Source organism: Neodiprion virginianus, chromosome 3 (genome assembly GCF_021901495.1).
Source record: "Neodiprion virginianus isolate iyNeoVirg1 chromosome 3, iyNeoVirg1.1, whole genome shotgun sequence".
Classification (NCBI taxonomy): domain Eukaryota; kingdom Metazoa; phylum Arthropoda; class Insecta; order Hymenoptera; family Diprionidae; genus Neodiprion; species Neodiprion virginianus.
Window position 1 is genome coordinate 21,046,867 of NC_060879.1, and position 20,492 is coordinate 21,067,358.

General features: G+C 39.0%; 1 protein-coding gene across 2 annotated transcripts in view; it reads right to left on the minus strand.

Annotated features, from left to right (window-relative positions):
* Positions 1–20,492, minus strand: part of LOC124299816 (kielin/chordin-like protein) — a 184,501-nt gene that overhangs the window by 115,926 nt on the left and 48,083 nt on the right. For both annotated transcript variants that reach the window (XM_046753194.1, XM_046753192.1), the window contains exon 4: positions 16,367–16,417. In XM_046753194.1, coding sequence (XP_046609150.1) covers positions 16,367–16,417 — 51 coding nt within the window. The remainder of the gene's footprint in view (positions 1–16,366; positions 16,418–20,492) is intronic.

A 20,492-nucleotide genomic window follows, 5' to 3' on the forward strand; every position in this document is an offset into this window, starting at 1 on the left:
TATTTCAAGTCAATAATACTTACTAATGAATGAATTTAATGGAATGTAAAAAAAAAAAACAATCAATCGAGTTGATGAAATCTTATTTTCGATTAGCCAAGTGGCAGATTGATCGGTTCGCATTTTTTTATACGATTATATCTTCTCTTCGAGCTACATTAGACGTTATTTATGATACTGTTGAACGGACGATGAACTGAACAAGGAATTAATGTAATTTACCTTGTTTTAATTACTTAAATGGTCCTTGCAGTGCGCTACTCATTTTTCCGACCAAAATACGTATTTGTTAACATCAAACCAATGAAACATACAGAGACAAATGAAACTGGTTCAGTTCTTTTACTGAAATTCAAAGATTTTTTAATCAAGACATTTATGAATTTCAGTATCGGGTATTTCGTACAATATTCATTGTTTTACCCGCCACATGTTTAATTTCACCAAAATAACTAAAAAAATTTATAATCCCATACTGGTCGACGTTTTTTTTCAGCATTCAAATCGTAGACCAGTCTTAAAATCAATTCGAGTCTAACGTGAATTTAACTTTTTCGAAACAAATTAATTCGACGAGCCGTTGCGACGAAACTGGTTCTTCAATATATTCAAATTTAGGAGAGACAGGTGATTTGATGACTCGCATTTATCTACGTTGCCACAATTTGCTTAGAAGATTTTTTGCGTCGGAATTACGCGAGACTTTGAGTACAGGTAGAAATCTTCTCGTATAGTCTGTTGTAAAACGGTAAGTACGTACTGTACAATTTATTATTAGAAAAAAGTTGAGAGTAATAATAACGAAGATTAAAATTCCTGCCTGATTGCGAGATATGTTTTTTTCACCACGACGTGAAGTGCTGAAATGAAATTTGAAATGATAAAATTCTAAATTTCAGAACATTTCTCAAGGTCGTTAAACGGTTTTATGATCCGACGGTTCGTTGCTTATCAAATTTTGCCTTCAAAGAACGCTCATTATCATTCTCGAAAAGTTTTCCTCATCTCTCTCCCACTTTTCACTTTTGCTCAAGGTGAAGAAATATATACATATATACGATGTCGAGAAATCTGCAAATAAATTTCGAATATCAGATTGCAGGATGACAAAGAATTATTCTTCTTAATCGTATGACAAAATTGCCAAACTTGTGCGATAAAAACCTCACGTAGTAAATAAAACTGAAAGTTTTACACTTGAAATATGTAAATTGGATAAAAAATTTCAAAATAAATTAGAAACAAAAAAATCCTAGCTCCACAAATTGTACTCGTTGTTTTTTTCACCTCTACGTTAATCGTCAAGACCCGATTTCACATTTATTCCATAAATATACAAAATATATGCGGATTATTGTGAATAAGTTGAATATGCTGGTAGTGGCCGAGGGAAATTTTAGGGGTTTAAAATTAACGTGCATCATATATATTACATTTATACCCAGTTACCTGCGTTTAATAAACCAGGTTAGCGTTTTGCCGCAGCTTGTTCGCATTGTTTGAAGTTTGAACGAGCTAGTATTAATAGAGGAAAAAGAGAGAGAGAGAGAGAGAGAGAGAGAGAGAGAGAGAGAGAGAGAGAGGGGGGGGGAGGGAGGGAGAAGTTGAGCCGTATTCCACCCCTGGTTCTGGATTAACGAAGGTATAGCCCTATGCTTTTTCGGAGGTTGTAGGCAGAAGCTAATGCGAAAATAATTAAAGCTCGCCTGTTGTTACCGTGCAGAGCCGAGGGAAGCTCGTCTCTATCTCGCGTTTTCGTATAAACTGAAAATTCATCGTAACTCAAAGTACCGACAGCAATAATAACCCTTCAAAGATATTACCTAAGCTGCGCAGCCAGTCAATACGCTGAATAAAGTTTTCCTTGCAGGTTCAACTTGTACTTGGTGGGTATTTCGGACTATTTCGTTCTGATTACGACCCGCGCTGTTGTTAATATTATTTTACTGTTGGTACATCGTAAGAAATCACAATAATTAACCCGATTGTCAAGTTTTTTAAAATAAAAAAGGAATTTATAGTAAATTTGAGATTAGAATTATCAACGTCAGTCATCGTTGATTTGTATAAAAAATAGCAGCAAAAAATTTGTCGTAAGAAATGAAACTTTCGAACCTACTTTACAGGACACGTGCACAAATGAATTTTAGCAAAGAAATTCGAATGAAATAAAGAAAGGAACAAATAAAACTCGATGAAAGAAATCATTTGTCAGATCTTAAACACGATCATGAAATCCCTGTGATAGACATATTTTTATTCAACTTCTTATTTTACACTTTTAATTTTTTCAACCGATTTGCTCGTGTTTTCCAAACCAAATGCACACTGATATTTGATCAAAGCTCAAAATTTTGGTTTTTTTTTTTGAATTATTAGAGAGGTCACTTTCATAAGAGTCAAGACATTGTTATATTTGTGGATAAATTCAATTCGATAAAAAAGGAGTGCAACTTGTAAGAAATCATGATTGAACCATGCTAAATGGGTCGAAAAATACATGAACAGAAAATGAAATGGAATTTAAATCCAGTCACTAAAAGTTAAACACGCAATTAACCTGAATTGAGCGATAGAAAACCGAATGGTCTAGAAATTACTAAAAATTTAAATCAACCGAATACACGAAGAGACATTTTCAATACCGTGAAATCGAAATAACTAAACCGTAAAACTTGCAGATTATAAACTGTCAATGAACTGAACTAATTTCAATAAGATAAATTTAGTTGATAAAAGAATCTCGAATTGTTCAATAAACGGATGAATGTATAATCGGACGATTGAATAAACGTAAGAATGGATGAATGAAGTAACTGATTTAATAACGAGCAAATAAATAAAAAAAAAACAAATACGTGCGGTGCAACACGAGGACGAAAATCCGAAACTGAACTGAAACGTGTGAAATTGAGTCGAACGAACTAAACTACTTATAAGTCAAAACTATGTAGAAATAGGGTTTTAGCAAGCGAAGCGTTTAACCCTCGTCGAATAAATTGTCTGCGCATAAAAAGCGTTGTTCAAAATGTCTGGTAACTCGTCTCCCCGTAGAAGAAAATAATTGACTGTAAACCAAATAAGTAAGTATAGGTATAGCCAGACTGTGGAAGCGTGAACTGGTTACGGTTCGAGCATGCTAAATACCCAAGGACTCTCATTGCGGAGCAGGACACGTTATCCTTGCCACTGGAGGCATTAAACACGTTCAAAAGGAGGCCGCGTATATAGCAGCCGACTTGCATGTGGCTGAAACGCCAACGAGATGAATATATTCGGCGGGAACTCCGCGTGCGAATAAAAAAAATTACCATATAAATTGAGGGGTCAGAAACGGTAATTGTTATGCCTCGATTTTTTATTTTTCATACACCGTGTTCCACTTCCGCGCTTGCACACCTGCGCCATCATCATCAGCTCCAATTATACGCGTAATTGCATTTTTCTCCGATATTATTAACCTCCTCGTAATCGAGCAGAAACACAAATTTTGCCTCACAGGACTGTTTCGAATTGGGGCGATGCCTTTTTTCTTTTTTTTTTTGTGAAACAAGGGCTGCACCTTGGTTTTTAATATGCAAAAAATTCTCTTTTAATGTTGGATTTTCAGCTCAAGCATAGACGACGTATATATAATCTAACCTAATCGGGACTTTTTGTAGCTTTCGTTTAAAATGGAGGACCAAATCCAACCTCATCAGGTCTACGAAAACAAATATGTTATTTTTTATATTAGACCGAATCCAGTCCAATCGTCACAATCAGTTCATGATTATTTTGGAAAATTCAGCGGAAGAACTGAAATTATGAGTATGCTTTCCTTACACGTGATTCTAATATGAATATCTTTGGAAACAATTGTTCAATGAAAAAAACCTAACGTCATTTCCTTAATATCCAACAATCTGTTCCTCGCGTCATTCTTCGCCTCAGAAAGGAATCTTATTTAGGCGATTTTGATATGAGTTTTCCCGTTCCTTTTCGCCTTTTATTTCTCATGTCACACGGCGCCACGTGCAAAGAAAGCGATTCTAGTCCCACTGTGTTGGTACCGAGTTTCATTACCTCGAATTAACTAAATGAGGATTTCTCTATTTACTTGAAAACTTTTCAGTCGCTTGCTATGCGAGATGAATATACTTGTATTAATGAGATGTTGAAATATCCTCCAACTTGGCATCTATAGTTTTATTATATCCGTCGACGTGTTGCCGGGATAATACAAACGCAGAAATTGTTACCAGGGAATTGTCCTAGTTTTCATGGAAGAGGTAAAGAGAGTAAACAACATCGCTTATTTTTCTCATTTACAAAATAATAACCATGTAATGATAACTAATCTCAATAAAGAAAGGGTATAATTAGATATTTCTGAGCGTTGAAATTCTCAATTTTTCACATTATTTTTCAATACTTTCTACACGTTTTGAATTTCTTCGATATTCAATGATTACAGGATTGAATTTTTACAAATTCTTATTGTAAAGCTTGTTATCGCAATAAAACAAATTAATATTCAAATTTTTCAATCGAAATGTTTGCAAAACTTTCGCACTAAATTATTATAACTGATCAGGATTAGGTGGTCTTGTTTAAAAAAAAAAATACTAAAAACACCTGTAAATATCTTGTTATGTGAAATTCCGAATCGAATAATAAAAAATGTATATTAGTTTTTATCGATGAACTGATATTGTTTTAATCAAAAACGTCGAATCATGCGTCGAAAAATTTCATCGCAATTTGTAACGGCGAGAATTTCGAACGAAGAAAATTCGATATCGTGACTCTTCGATAATTTTCTAATCCTTCAAAAATTTTTACCACTTCCCGTCAATCACATGCACGTACGAGTGTAGGCGCACACGTATCGAAAGAAACAAGCGGCATGGTGGGCTCAAAATCTATTTCCGATGAATTCTGTCGCGAAGTGAGAGCGACTTGCGATAAAATGAATTCAAGAACCGGTCGTCGCGGTTGAGACCAGGGTGTTAGGTGAACGTCGGTGACTTTTGTGGGTGGTTGAATCGGTCTAGAACGGGGGAGCGAACGGGAGTCGCGGAGATAAGAGTAATAAAATATAACTATTCGGAGGGTGGCGGTTGCGCGGGCTTTCAGGCGGAGGTTGAAGAAATAGAAAAAGAGAGCAAAACTCGGTCGGTGAAACAGGGATGTGGGAAACGGAACGAGGGTGCTCACCGTGCTCGAGGAGCTGTTGCGGTCGGGAATTATCGTCGATTATGCAGGTAGAACGCCCGAGGAACGGAGAATATAAATGGGTTCGGCGTCGCGCCCCCGGCAGCTTCCGGTACGGCACTCCGAGTCGAAACGTCCATCGGAGAAGCCTTGGCGGGGGGAGGGGGGAGGGAGGGGGAAGAAAAGGGAAGAAACGGGGGGCGAGGGCGCGAGCCTTCTGGCAAATGTTATCAAAATTGAATTTTCCAATACCCCAGCAGCGGGCCGCGTTATTGCCATGAGCTCGGCACCGACCTACACCTTACTTATTTATGTCTTCGGCCGCAGCCGTGTGGCTTTGTCAATTTCTGGCCAATTCTTGTCTACCGGCTGCCATCGACAAGAAGTTCCACAGATCAGGCTTTAGAGGCCGCTATCTCCGTTATCTACTTCAAGGAAAATGAAAAAGAAAAAGAGGATACTATAGTCGGACCTTATAGATAGAGTAAAATGTTCCGGTTCTTGACTATTATCAGTCTTTACAGATGGAGTCAAATATCACTAGTTTGACCAGCAACTAAGCCTACACGTTGTCCATTTTAAGGAAAATGAAAAAGAAAAAGAGGATGCTTTAGTCCGAGATTACCGATAGAGTAAAATTTCACTATTTTGACTACCAACTAAGCCCGCGTACTACTGACGTGAAAATTTCGCAGTCAGCGCACTTCTACATGTAATGTCATATGAAAAAAAAAAAGAAACTAAAACCTTTGTTTGTCTCGTGCTAGAACAAGGCCAGGAAGTGTATTCATAGAACAAGTGCTCATAAATTAAACCGGAATCTCGAAGGTCCCTTTGCTACCCGAATGAAGACTCTTTGAAGTCACAAAAAAGACAACGAGCATCGCAACAATCCGAAATTGTCTATTGGTTTATACGTGAATTCTTACATTTCTTCACAGTAATTGAAATATTTTTTTCTCACAAGAGAGGTTGACGTGTTCCAAAAAAATTTTCCACCACAGGGTTTGTGTGTTGAGATAAAATAATAAATATCCGAATGTCGTGTTCCCTAGTTTGTACTTTATAGTTTTAAATAATTAATCTCAGACTGACTTAGCCAAGAGGTAAGACCGCATCGAATATTTAGAGTATAAAAAAAGTGAACCTGCCCGATAACTTTCCTGGTAATACTCATCTGTCATAACGCAAGTGTCGGTTGGCGTGCTATTCTCAGTTGCGTATAAGGGTCGATTCCAATAATTGGCATGAAACGTCGTTCCACCGTCATTAGGGGACACGGCTTTGGGATTCCGGAAAGGAAGGCGGGAGTGGAATGGATATATTCGCGAAGTTCAAGACAAGGACGTAACAAACCTTGAACTTTAAACTTTGAACTCGGGTGAAACAGTCCAACTTTCAGTACGGCTCTTTTACCTTTGTTGTTACCACTTACATTGAGCATTACGGAGATTCGTTCAGTCCACGACCCAAATCGCTTAATTGACAAAGTTCAAATATATCTCGCACTCGCTTTTCCCTTTTTTCCTCTTCATCTCTCTACTTCTTGTTTCTTCACCCCGACTTGCACGTTCTTATCAATTCAAGTATCACAGGCGGTTCCGTAAAACGGCAGCATCAACTTAGCTTCTGATTTCCTCACTCGGCTTCCGTTGACGAATTTCTACAAGAATTTTCCATACACAGCGTTTGTGTGTAGAGTTCGGGAATGAAATCTCTCTATTGTTTGTTCAAATCAAAATGTTTTACGGTAGGGATGTAGGAGAAAAATATTTCTCCCAAAGAACCCAAGACAAGTGTGAAGGGAAAATCGTAATCTTCTTGGCAATTCATGATCCTCGTACTTTCATGTATATTAGCTGGCGCATACAAGCTCGAGTGAACGAGCTCCGTTCACCTCAGCCATGGAAATTAATCGCGTTTACTTTGCGAAGAGCTTGTTTCACAAGCTTTGTACAATACATAGCTGCCGTCGGCCGATACTGGAAATAATCCGACCTCTGCTGCACAGAAATTGTAAAATTCTTTGAATCAAAATCCATCCGACAACGTCACTTTCATTTTGCACCAATCAAAAACTGTGAAATACACAAAGAATCCAAAGAGAAAAAAATTCTTGACAATTTTTACCATCATTTCAATCACTCATCCATTAGACCGTCAATTGATCGATTTGTTCATAAGTTATCTGGATCATGAGTAGGAATTTTTTTTATACAGCTGTAATATTTGATTCAGATTAATTGTTAGGCTCAGGTCTAAGAATAACTACAATACTTAACAGTAATAATAAGAGGAAACATCTTTACTCCTTCCAAGGAACTGATTCTCCATATTTTCGTCCGCATAACTCGTCGAGTATTAAATATCCGTCGGGTTCTACAAAAACTCTTAGGTTGTTTGCAAGGGGAGCTTGATGACTTCACGTCGTAACCACTTTGGAGATCATGACGATCCAGGGTAAGAAACGAGCCTTTCTTACTTTATCTTAAAGCTCCTTCTGATGCTAGTGATGCTCTTGGTTATTGGCGATCCTGCGCCTCTACTCCTGCCTATTCCCTTCTCTCTCCCTCGCCTCTTGTCTACCTCTTTCGCTTCCCTCGTCCTCTCTCCCTCTCCCGAAGGTAAATGGCTCCCTGACGAGTACGCTCGTCAGATCGCGGACCCCCTCTGATCGCGATTGAACCTTTTTCCCGGTCCTTTCTTTTCTTCGCAAGAGCCCATTTTCAAGGGGTGTAGTACGCCTATGTAAGCTATGGTATATACATACGTATGTACGCCCTTGAAGGGTGCACCGTGTTCGGAGATTTAGTCGGAGCAGTATACATTTACCTATGAACCTGGACCAAGACCATGAATAGCTCGATTGGAGATTCCGTGAGTGAGATTCGGAAACGAAAGGATCTCCAGTCTTCCGACAAATTTCTTCGCGCAAAAAATTGTTGTAATACTTCATATTTCTACGTTATGTTTCTGAAATACGTTAATCTTTTAACTAAGCACCGGAAGAAGATGCAACGAGTAGTTATCTGTCGCTGTTATATCGTGTACACACGGCTTGTAATTTTATGTAATCTTCGTCATCTCATAATCTCACATAATCAGTGTCATCTTTGCAATCCATTTTAATCCTTTTCTATAATTTTAAACAACTGTATTTCTCGTGATACATGTATTAATAATCCTGGAAATCCTTGCAGTCTTTACAATCATATTTGTAATTTTTGTAAACGGTTGTAATGTTTTTAAGTCCTACTGTATGTATTAATCACGCCTTCTCTGTTACCCTTGAAATTCGTGTAACCGTTAAAATCCTGCAACTTGAAATCTATATCTTGTAATCTTTTTAATTTTTGTAAACCCTTGCAATCTTTTCAAGTACTTGTGATCTCAATTCTTATCCGTGCAACGTCTGCAATCTCTACCAGCAATCCCTGTGATTTCGCTAAACAACTTGTAATCTTTGTAATTGCCACGAGTGTAGGCTATATTTAGACAAAAAATCCAAAACTTTTAGTACGATTCTATACGTGAAAATTGAACCTTCTAATGTTTATTCAGTTTCGATCGAGTCAAGACGTATTCATTCGTTGAAACGAGCGTTGAAAGATTATTTCGGATTTGCAGAAGCTTTGAGAGGTAACTCTTCGCAGCCAATAGAGATTGAAATCCCATTAAAAGAATGTCTAAAGACTCGAATCTGTAGAGATAACTATAATCAAAGGTAGTTAATTACGTGTATACGTTTTCCGGGAAACTTTCAAAGCGATTAAATAACGACCACGTAAAGTTTGTTTGCCGCCACTCAGTGTTAGTTGTACTAATCAGCGTTTACAAGCGAGTGGTTAGACGTTAATGGATGAGCATTGGATGTGACGGTTGACTATAACAGCTCACTCGGCGTAGGAACAAGAGATATCCAGGATTTCATTGTTAAGTAGTTGTTATGCAACTCGACGACCCCATTAAGCTTCGAGATATCTGGAAGCCGGCGTGTTTCCTGGAGAGAAGAAATCAGTGTCGAGGTAACGATGGGTGGACGCGAGAGGGTGGCCAAGTCCAGGTTCCACACTTCCAAGAGGATGCCGCGTTTCCAAAACGCGGGCTACGGTGTAGAGTCGTAGACGTATAGGAAATAATTCAAAATGGAGAGATGCAAGGTCCAAGGTGGCCGATGAAATTACGGAGGCAAGAGGGCGAGGCGATGGCCAGAGGTCCCGTAACTCGGAATTGAATTAGTTGCCAGAATGCGGCCGTGTTTATTCAGGCTGATGGGAGTCGGCCAAACTTCGTTGAACGACGCTTATATATAATTCGATGTTTACCTCAAACTTGGAAGCACCTCCCCTCCTCGTCTTACCTGATCACTGCAACCGCTGTGCAATCTGTCACAATCTCACCTGTGTTACAACAACCAATCGCATCTCTCTACCTGCCTCCCTCGTAATTAAGAAAAATAAGGAAAACCGTGGTCTCGTACCGTGACAAAGCGCACAACAGCTTTTTTTTTTGGTGAACAATTTAAAGCTCGGGTGGCGCAAGTTTGTTGACTCGAAATTTGTCGTCAGGCTCAATTCGAATACATTTGGATCCCGTCAAAATCATTTGAAGGGGAAAAAGAAGAAGAAGAAAAATTAAACAAATTGAATAAGGACCTGCAGGCCTCAAATTATTTCGTCACTTCAACGGACTTCGCAGTGCACCGAATGGCCGAATGACTTTACATGAATGAAACAACGTTTTTAGTGTGTAATAAAAATGATTCTGATATGAGTAAATTCGAACAAAACAGACTAAAGTATCTACAATTTGAGAGGTGTTGTAATTAGAAAGTTCACAGTGTACACTTTTGATCCAATCACTGGAGATATTTATGTGCATTAGAATAATCCCAGAAGCATTAATACACCACAGTTTAAATATTTTCATGGTCAATTTGTGATACCGTAGCTTCTGCTATTTGAAATGAGTCAGCTTTACTTTTATCACACGTTATTCTATTCGAGTTCATTGTTATCGGTACAAATAACACTGCTGGAGATTTTCGGAACGCTTTTAATTTTTTCCCAAAGTCATCGCGTAATTTTATGCGACTTCAGCTAACTACGGATAACATGAAGTGAATTGAAAACAGTTCATATAACTTTACAGAGAAAAAGAATCGGCCGAACAAACTCGATCATGAGTCGTCGAATGGGAAATTTAGTCACAGCAGGTAAATATTGGTTGACGTGACGGAAAAGTTCGCAAAAAAGATATCGATTGATTAATTCAATAGATGCTTTTTCTCGATGTTCAAATCCTATAGTTCCTCACGTAACTTGAAGTGAACGGAAGTCACTTTAGTTAAATAATTACTTCACACATAATTTCAAACGCGTTTAGGTAACTAATTGAAGTGACTTCAAGTACATGACTAATTCGCATGACAGCACAAGAATTCAAACGATTCCGCAACGTCAACTTCAATATAGAAATGACTTCACTTGAACCAAACGAATTCCCATGCCCTATGGGTTCAAGTACCTTCAAGTAGTCTTGCGTAACTTCAAATGATTTCAAGTGAGTTCGAAAGCCTTCTCACCGACGTCAAGCATGGTTAAGCCTTCGGCATAAGCCCCTTGTAGCTAATGAGCAGTGGCGAATAGAAGTTTATCGAACGTAGCAGTATAATGATAAACAACGCTTTGAAATATACAAACAGTGAATCTGTCAGTGAGGAGTGAGTGAAATATCCGCTGGTGTTGCAAAAATTTATAATAAAATGATTTTGTAACTGAACAGAACGCTTGCCGTTGAAATATGCTGGAAATATGTAAGCTGTTTCATTCGAAAGCAGTAATTTTTCTCGCCCCTACTTGAAAAATTTCCTATACGTAGTAAAAAATTGAGCAGCCTTGTGGAAATTAGATATTTCTTAGATCTAATTTTAAAACGTTGCTTTCGGATTTCTATATTTTCCTACAATAATGGCTCGGGGATGACTTCGTTACCTTCTAAATTGTCGATCATCGAGAGCGACCTTAGGAATTTGATTTAAGACATCCTTCGACGACGGTTTTTTTTTTTTTTTTTTTGCTTTATACCACAAGTTTCTCAGTGAAGGAAAATAAGGCTTCCCATTGAAATACTTTAGTGTAAATGTACGCGGCTGTTAATTGAGGTTTAGAAGGTTGGTTGAACAAAAGTTGGTACTGTGTATTGATTTTATTACGAGATAGCTGCGCATTGAGTATTCAACAAATTATTAGATACGATGGAAGATTCTGACATTGTAAAAAAAAGTTTAGTTATCTACAATGCTTCGTATTTCAAATCACTTCAAAATTGTTAAAAGCGTAGTATTCGTTTGATTCTACTCCACGATTGTTCATTTTCTTCAGAATACTTCTTCCTACGAAGATCCTGAAACGCATTTTATTTTCAACAATCAACTTGTTATTGCCATTTAATGAGCCTAATCAATATTGGTGCGATAATGTAAAATTACATACTTCACGTTACCAACATGACGAAAGAGAAGTGTTCTAGTTAACTTGCAGAAAACAGACTTCTGAATAAAATGAGCCACGGAGGAGTAAAATCGATCGTATCTGCTAGATTTTTCACAATTTTAAAGCGATTTTATACGAAAATTCTATATCCAAACTCTTGTTAGTTATTCAAAGCGTTTCTATTTTTGCATTTCTAAAAAGCTCTTTGTAGCTTACGAATATGATAATTTGATGAATACTCAATGTATGATTACTGTCTCATAATTAAGTAAATAAAAAAAATTTATTCCTGGCCAATCAATCCCCTCATAAGTCGGTTAAGAAAAGACAATAACAATTGAAGTATCCTAAATGAACATTTGTGCCGTTTCGAAGCTCTATCCGTGGTCACGGAAACCGAAGTGAGGAGGACGAGGAGGAGGATTCCCTATCCGTGGTCGTAATTGAATCAGTGCCTATAGCGTGTGGTATAAGGTACATGTAGCACGGATCCAGACGCCGTTATACACCCGGGATGGAGATAGATATGAGATTGATAATAAGTTGAACAGACGTTCATTAACGAGACGCGTTAACGCTGGATACTGAGGACTCGGAACTCGATTAAGTCTCTAATTTATTAGTTGGTAACTCGAGTAGGTAGCCCCAGAGCAGAGTTTCCGCCTGGTTGCACGTTCTGTTGTTAATTGGGTCTAGCTCGGATTCTACGGAGGAAGAGAGGAGAGAGAGAGAGAGAGAAAGGGAGGGAGAAAGAGAGAGAGCGAAGGAAGTAGTGCCAGAGGCTGCGGGACACTGGCACCCGATGCATCCCGGACTATTTCCCGCCGGAAAAGGGAAGGTAGAAAAATATATAGCTCAGCCCTTAAGCCCGTCAGATTCATAAAATGGAGCCCATTTTAATCAGTCCCGTTTCCCAGGTAGGCGAAAAATAAAGCAAAAGCTATTTAAGTCGATATAGATGATTAAAATTTATCCGCTCTCCGCGCGAATCCTGCGAATTCAAGCTCTTTCTCTTCGTCTACGTGCTGTTAATCCGCCCCCACTGATTTTTTCATTCTCTCATATCCGATCCTATCCTTCCATCCTTTGACCCCAATGGCAAGGAACGGCTTGTCAGGTGAGAAGATTGACCATAACGATGATTTGCGGTGGGATTTTCGTCCGCGAAATATATCTGACATAACTGAAGAAAGTGAGAGAGAGAGAAGGTTGAGGGTCGCCAGCCGTGGGCTGATACCCCCCCCCCCCCCCCCCCTCCGTCAAGATTTTGACGGCATGCAGGAAAGAGGCCGACATTCTCAACGCGGAAAGCCGAAGATATTGTACAACAAATGGAGCACTTTATCTCCTCGCTTTCTAGCCCTCCTTCCCCTTCTCTATTCTTGAGGTAAACTCTGCGGAGGGCAGCGAATCTTGATATGAAGTCCCGCCGACACTTTCGCAATGGAGAAACATTCCTCGCTCTAAACTTCCGCAGAGACGCGATATCTTTTCCACTCTCACCGGGAGAACGTGCAGGACCGTAAAAAATATAGCCCCTGGGAGCATTTTGGAATGAGAGAATAATTCAGATGGTGTATTTTCTCTTCAGCGAGATGTATCGGACGTCTAGTATTCGCTTTGCGCAGAAAAATTGCCAGTGCGCCGCCTGTGGTCATGACAAAAACTTTTGGTTGAGTAAATCACACGTACGCACGGAGTCGAAAAGGTTAAGATTCGATAAGCGATTGAAGGTTATTTTGGTCAGCGTGTCGATACCTACGTGAGATGAGGCAAAAATTCAACACCCATTATTTCGAGTAAAGAAAGCTCAATTACTGATAATTTGGCAAAGTAGATTTATTATTCCGTTTTCGAAATGCCAAAATCATATTGCTTATGCGATATTGATGGATCTACCTCTAGAGATGATCAGGATTTGCTGTTCGAATGTATTCTGTACACGATGTACGGCGCATGAAATGGATCTGTAATATATATACTCGTTGAACAAAGAACAAGTTAGTCCATTTATTTAACCTATTACGACTTTCCATGCACAACGTCTCTGTGATGACCCGAAGCGTTGATAAGGGAGAAAAATCGTTTCTAGCCATGCGTGGAATAGTTGTGTATGACAAAAAATGAGTAGAAATTTATGAGAATGTGATTGAAGACACGCTTTTCGAATCGAAATTGGGAGGGTAAATTGTTTTCAACGTTCGAGAGGTATTATATTTAGAACAAATTAATTTAAATTGACCTGAGTTACAGCTTTTGAGCTTTCGTATTACCATTTTTCCTCAGTTTGAAGAAAAAAATAAATCACGGATGTTGATTCTTCGAGATTCGTTCAGGAGGCCTATGTGGATAGAACAACGCGTCGAAGCAAACATCTTCAAAGGCTACAACAGAGGCGAGAGAACACAAACAAGCAAGGAGAAAGGAAACAAAGTCGGGGGAGATAAGGAAGCAGGGAAACAATCGGGATTTGTGTAGGACTTGTTTGCGAGGGTTAACCAGGTGATTAAAATCCCGGCTGTGAGTTTCGAATGAGATTTTATCATGCGCATATACGGTACGTGTGTACAACGCAGACAGGACCGAGAAGAAGCGGCTCTTGCGTCCCTTATTATAAAACTTGACCAACTTTTCTATTGTCGAGAAACTTTCCTCGTATATATAAATCTGAGAGATAACTCTTAATAACTCTTGGCTGAGAATTGTTGAAAAGTCAAAGCCTGCTGCTGCGAACAACGCAGAATGCCTTGCATGTACTTTCTTCACTATTCCGCAGTTATTCCTAAAACCATGCTGACCACGCTTCGAATTTAATTAATTCCCGGTTCGACGCGTTCCTTTCATTCGATTCTTAATCCAGCCTCGTTCTTATTAACTCTCGTCTTATTACATTATTGCCGAATTATTGTTTAATTTTTCATCTCTGTAGAAGAAAAGTTAGATTTTGTATTTTCAGTAGTTTCCTTTCTCCGATTATCTTGAATTTTCTTTCCGAGAATCCAAGAATTTCCAGTTTCGATTTGACAAAGACCTGATTTTTTTATTAACAGTCCTCTTTTTTCGAAATTCTTACTTCGATACTAACAATAAACTTTTCCGACATAAATAATTGTTTCAACTCTGAATAAAGATAAATTTCTGTTCAAATTTCAATTTATCCTTTCCAAGCAATCGATTTCGAATCTTAAGAAGTTTGTAAATCAAAGCACAAAGCAAATGCTGAATAAATCGATGCCGAGCAATTCAATGGGCGAATTGATGTCAGTTTCAAACTGATATCAATGCAAATCATTATTATAAGTTGGCCGTTTTTCTCATCACAACTCAAACAAAGCAAATTGTAAATTTTTTTCACGACAGTAAATCGAATTCATCTAAAATTGGATCAAATTTTTCACTTTCATCGTTAAATCTTTACTGAAAAAAAGTCGTCACGGTTCTGTTTCCGTTTTGTTTGTTCTGTTCGCGTCACGTCCACTGTTTGAATTTTGTTTTCCTACTCCGCGGCGAGTGCGAGAATCGAATGAAAATTGTTTTTGTCCGCTGGATATACGAATATAAATTGAATGTGTGAATTTATTGGAATGGAATTATCCTAAGATGGTATTTTTATTTTTTTTTTGTTTTTTGGTTTTGTACGACCTCCGTTTATTCATTCTCTTACAGGCACTCTTTATTTGTTTCATTAGAACCATGAGACGGTACGCAACGTGTCTGTACTTATGTTAGCTGATATACACGATAAGAAGGAAAAGGTGGAAAATAGAAAAATCCCCACACATATTACACATACTTTACAGCACGTCTATTCGAAACACTCACGTCAAATATTTTCCCATTACCCTGGAAATTTTCCTCACATACAACAACTCTGCACGGATTTTCAAGAATTTCCAGCTAAAAAATTCAAAAAGATTCTGAATTGAAGCGTTACTCAAATTTCCCAACGTCGAATACGACGCAAGTTCCGAATACCTGAGGCGCCGCTGTTCCGCTATAAAAATTTCAATCTCGTCGACAAAATTGTTACATTGGTTTTAACATTTCAGAATTTTCGACCGAGCGTTTTTTTTTTTCTTCAGCTCATTTATCGATACTTTTACAGGAAGCAAAGTTTTGTTCCATCTCGCATCATTCGCCGTGACTTTTGGTGATTTTTAAGGACACGTACAGTACAATATCCGAAAGGTAAGATACAGGTTTGGAAAATATCGAACTATGCGCGGGCGTGTTGACGATCAATTTATTTTTTTGCAAACCATCCTCCACGCTAATTTGCAGGGTGCGAAGACTAAAAGGCATAAATCCCAGAACGAGGGGGCTTACTACCGCGAAGTTCGCCAAAGCGTGAAGTTCAAATTGGTTTATCTGTCCTTCTATTTCCCGTTTATTATCCATCACTTTTTCTCTTTTCTTCACTCCCTCTCTGCTTTTTACGGCCCTGCGTGGTAAATATTATTAAACCACCTTCAACGCTGCCCGTACCCCGTGAATAATCATTGAATTCGTACGAGGGGTTCAGGGTGATAGAATAAAAGCTGAAAGAGCCAATCGATGCAGATCCATTAACCGCGTCGAACCTTTGTAATCAACTGTATAAATGAACGATCAGACCTGGGGAGGCCTAGATGAACGAATACGGAAATAGAGGTTGAAAATTCAAATAGAAGACTCACCGCTTGTCGTCACCTGCACCTCTGCTACCGGAGCAGCGTTGAAGAGGTTATCTGCAAGAAAAAAACGACACAAAAGTTTATTATTATTCGTCAAATCGTGCGAGAGCGAAGAAAAATGAATAATATGTGAGATGACCGATAGAAGGAAAAAAGTTTCAAAATCGAATGACTTAAAATAAAAATTATCTGTCCAACGAATATGAGGGGTTGGAAGAATACGAATACATGCAATTAGAGGGATCACCTAATCTTGCGGTATCTCTGTTACGAATTTACAATTTACACCACGAATCGATAACTTTTAATTAAACTGCAAATCGCGTAGTTATTTAATATTCACAAATGAATTCAGTATCGAACTAATGGATGCGATAATTTTTTTTATTTGACGATCGACAGTAATTCACAGATAATTTTCACCGCGAATTGAAGAAAAAGAAATAGAAATGCTGGGAAGAGGTGTTCAAAGTTTTTGGAAACATGAGTAGGTGAATATTTACTGCAACTGAAACGAATCAGGCTGCGCATCTCTGATTTGCTTTAATTTTTTTTCCTCACACACCCTAGAGTTGTTATCGTTGGTGTTTTTCAACTTTTTTTTCGTTCTTTGTCGCTGCCTGTAAGAAAACTATCTCTTTGAGGGTTGAATGTAGGCTAAACTTATTGACCCAAAGCTTCGATGGTGGGTATACAGAAAGCTCCTTTTAGATGTCTGATATCGACCTGGATCCTTTGTTGCGTGTATAACGGTCTCGACTTCCTTTCAACGAGAGTCCGAACCAGATGCGATGCCGTAACACGCATCGAAACTTAAAAAGCTACTCAATACCTCAGTTTATTTTATTTTATTTCATTTGCACCCTCTCGCCATCGCGTGGCTTTAATGCCTTCCGTTGAATTGAATTGGAACAATTGAACTATATTGGTCAGCGAGATCATACAGCGGTAATATTTTTGCTGCAAGGCAGGGGAGCCAACTCACGCAACACTGGATATGAGATTGGAATTCTGTCGTTACGACGATTCGTAGCAGTAATTAGTTGACAACACAAGATTTCCATGCCTAATCGTATCGCCACATCAACTGTTTTAGGGCTGATTCACCGAAAAATATTCGCTTCATCCATGACAAAGTTCACGCACGCGCAACCGGACGCTCAATTTGCCAAGTTCCGTTCCTTTCCTCTCTGCATATTTTCCGGAGGTTAGTATACATGGGTTTTGACGTCATAGTTGGAACTCGATTAGAGGACGAATTCAAGATGGGTAACGGGTACCATTTCGATCAATTTTCAAGCCTCGGCGGAGTCGAGGGTTTTCTTCATCGGCCCTCTCTCGAGGACTCGGAAGAAAATAACTTCTCAACCCAGCGTCGAACGTTTATATCACCTCGCCCTCCTGCGATTCCTTGCACCCTATAACGTCCCCACTTAAATACGCACGTATTCGAATACCTATCAGCGTCCCGTTTACCCCACAATAGTGAATAATAATAATAAATACCTGTCTCCTAAACCTCGTCGTTTATTTTCTCTTTAACTCGATTTCGTTTTTTATTGCTTTGTTTTACTCTCTCCTACACTGGTGGCAGCTTTGCAGTCACCGCCTCTCTCGTTGACGCCTAACAAAATAGGCACCTCCTTTACAAAAGAAAATGTAATTACGACGCATGTCTACTCATCATGACTTGGCCGCCTTTGGAGTTGGGTCAGGTTAGATTTTGCTGGGGTTAAAGCTGCAGGGACGCGCAAACTCCGCGACCCTTTAATCAATTTCACCTGCTGCCGCATGGAGATAAATTACGAACGGCGGAAACGTTCTCAATCCTACGCAACGCACAGCTCTTGTTATCCAAGGATTTCATGGTTTTCGCTCAAATCTAAGTAGCGGAATGGATACGATACTCTTTTTACTTGGAGCCATGAATTAATAGTCCCAGACCAAAAACCCACAACAATGAACTAAAATTGAAGTTACGATTACCAAAGAAATATAGTAAATGAGAGACCGGTTTGCTATTGTGGTGCTCTCAACTATACAAGCTTAGTAACGGTCACTGCGTGATATGCATGGTCTCTGCTACTATGGTCACATAGTAGCCGTTACCATGGCACATTGTAGGTAATACCATATTCATGTAGTAGCGGTTACCATATCGACATAATTCCCGAAACTTTGCTCATAGTCTTGACAACTGTTATACCGTATAACATGCCGTGAATAAATAATCTGCCGAGATTCCCTATCGCGATAACGGCCAAAAAATTAGAAAAGAACGTAGCTTGTCGATGATATAGAACTTGGCTGGCTCGCAAAGTCCCATAAGCGTGGCCGCCTTTATAAATCTTCAGTCACCGATACAGAGATTACGTACTTGAAACAAAAAAAACTATCACCAGTTATTCAAAATTTTGCATTAAAAAGAAATCGATGGAATTCCAAAGTGAAATTTTTAAATAAAGTGACCAGTAAACCGGACCATAGTACCAGTTACGTAACGGTTACGTAGTATCCGTTGCCATATAAATGGTACTATATAATGGTAAATACGTACTATATTTTCAAGTATTGGACATTATAATCCATAGTTAAAGCTACTATACTTGCACATAGTATCAATTACCGTGTTAAAAAAGGTTTTAGCTTTAATAAAAAATTTTCCCAACGTAACGTCAAGTTTTCATCGCCATTTTGTCAAAGAACATTCAATCACTGTCACCATAACTCAATTGAACCATCCAATACGTAGTAAGTGAATTTTGAAAGGAACCAGTGTCCTCTTTATCTCAATAACGGAGTATTGCCGAGAAGAAAACAAATGTAAAAAGTAAAAATGGTAGATCGAGTTGCCGGCAAGGAATAAACGACGTTTCCATAATCCGATTATTCTTTCCTTTCCCATTTGATTCCCGTCCCTTGAAGGTCGACCAATCAATCGATTCGTAGTTGCAGGTTACGCGAGGCGTGTCTTGCCAACCATTTGTCAGAATTTCTCGTGAACGTCTGATCGGTAGGAATAATTTCCGGCATTAAAGCAAAAAGCCGTGGCATCACGGATGTCTGACGTGAAACTATGAGAGTTTAGGGTGGATATTGGGGCGAAGCAAAGGGGTGGAAGTGGGTGTCGGGGGGCGGGCGAGGACGCGGAGCAAAGGAGAGGGCGAAGATGGGAGAATGTGGGAGGCGAAGGCACGTGTAGATCGACGTGTAAGTGTCAGGAGGGGAATGCCTGCAGCGCAAGCAACTTCGATATCAGCCCAGCTGCCTCGCAATATGACATCGAGCCTCGGCGCCTTCCGATGTTTCGCTCCCGCCTCCCGCCTCCATGTCCCATATCAGGGAGTAAAAACTGATTGGATCCAAAACGTGAGGGCCGCGAACAGGATCTTGGAAGAAAGAGCCGACGCTGTGCCGAGGGATTCTTGTTTCTGGTGTAGGTATATTATACCTAAATCCCTGCGTGCTACGCGAAATTACACGACATTACGACTGGCGTGAAATGGTGGTCGAGAGGTGTGAGAAGAAACAGAAAAAATTGTGCTGTCGCGGTGAGATTATCGTACAACTCCTGAAAATCAAGGATTCATGCGCTCGACTATGTGAAACAAAAGTAACTGACAGAGACAAAATCGTTGGAAAATCACCGACCACGTGTGTTATTTGCATACCGAGAGAAATTTTTTGTTCCGATTACCTCTCGGTTCTTAAATATTTTCATTTTTTCACGACAATCGAAAGATACAGTTTTAGGTAGAAAATGAAAATTAGTTTTCTAGCTGTTACCGGAAAGTCTAGTATGCGTTACTGTTCTTTCTCATTACGATCACTGTTGCTGTATTTTCTTGTAACCGCTGCGAAAATTTAATGCTTATTTAACTAAAAAAGTAGAGTAAACCCAACGAACTGGTTTTACGTTGCAATTACCAAAAAGGATCGACGATAGCGCAAAATAGTTACGCGTACCTAGTTTTTCGTAATCCTCACAATATTCAGACAGTTTTTTTGAACGATACCTGTTTTACTGAATTTTTCTAGTTACTACAACAAACGAAATTATTCTCAGTGCATCACCCTTTCAACAAATTATTTATTTTCATTTCTTATCATTCTAAATGACCAAACTATC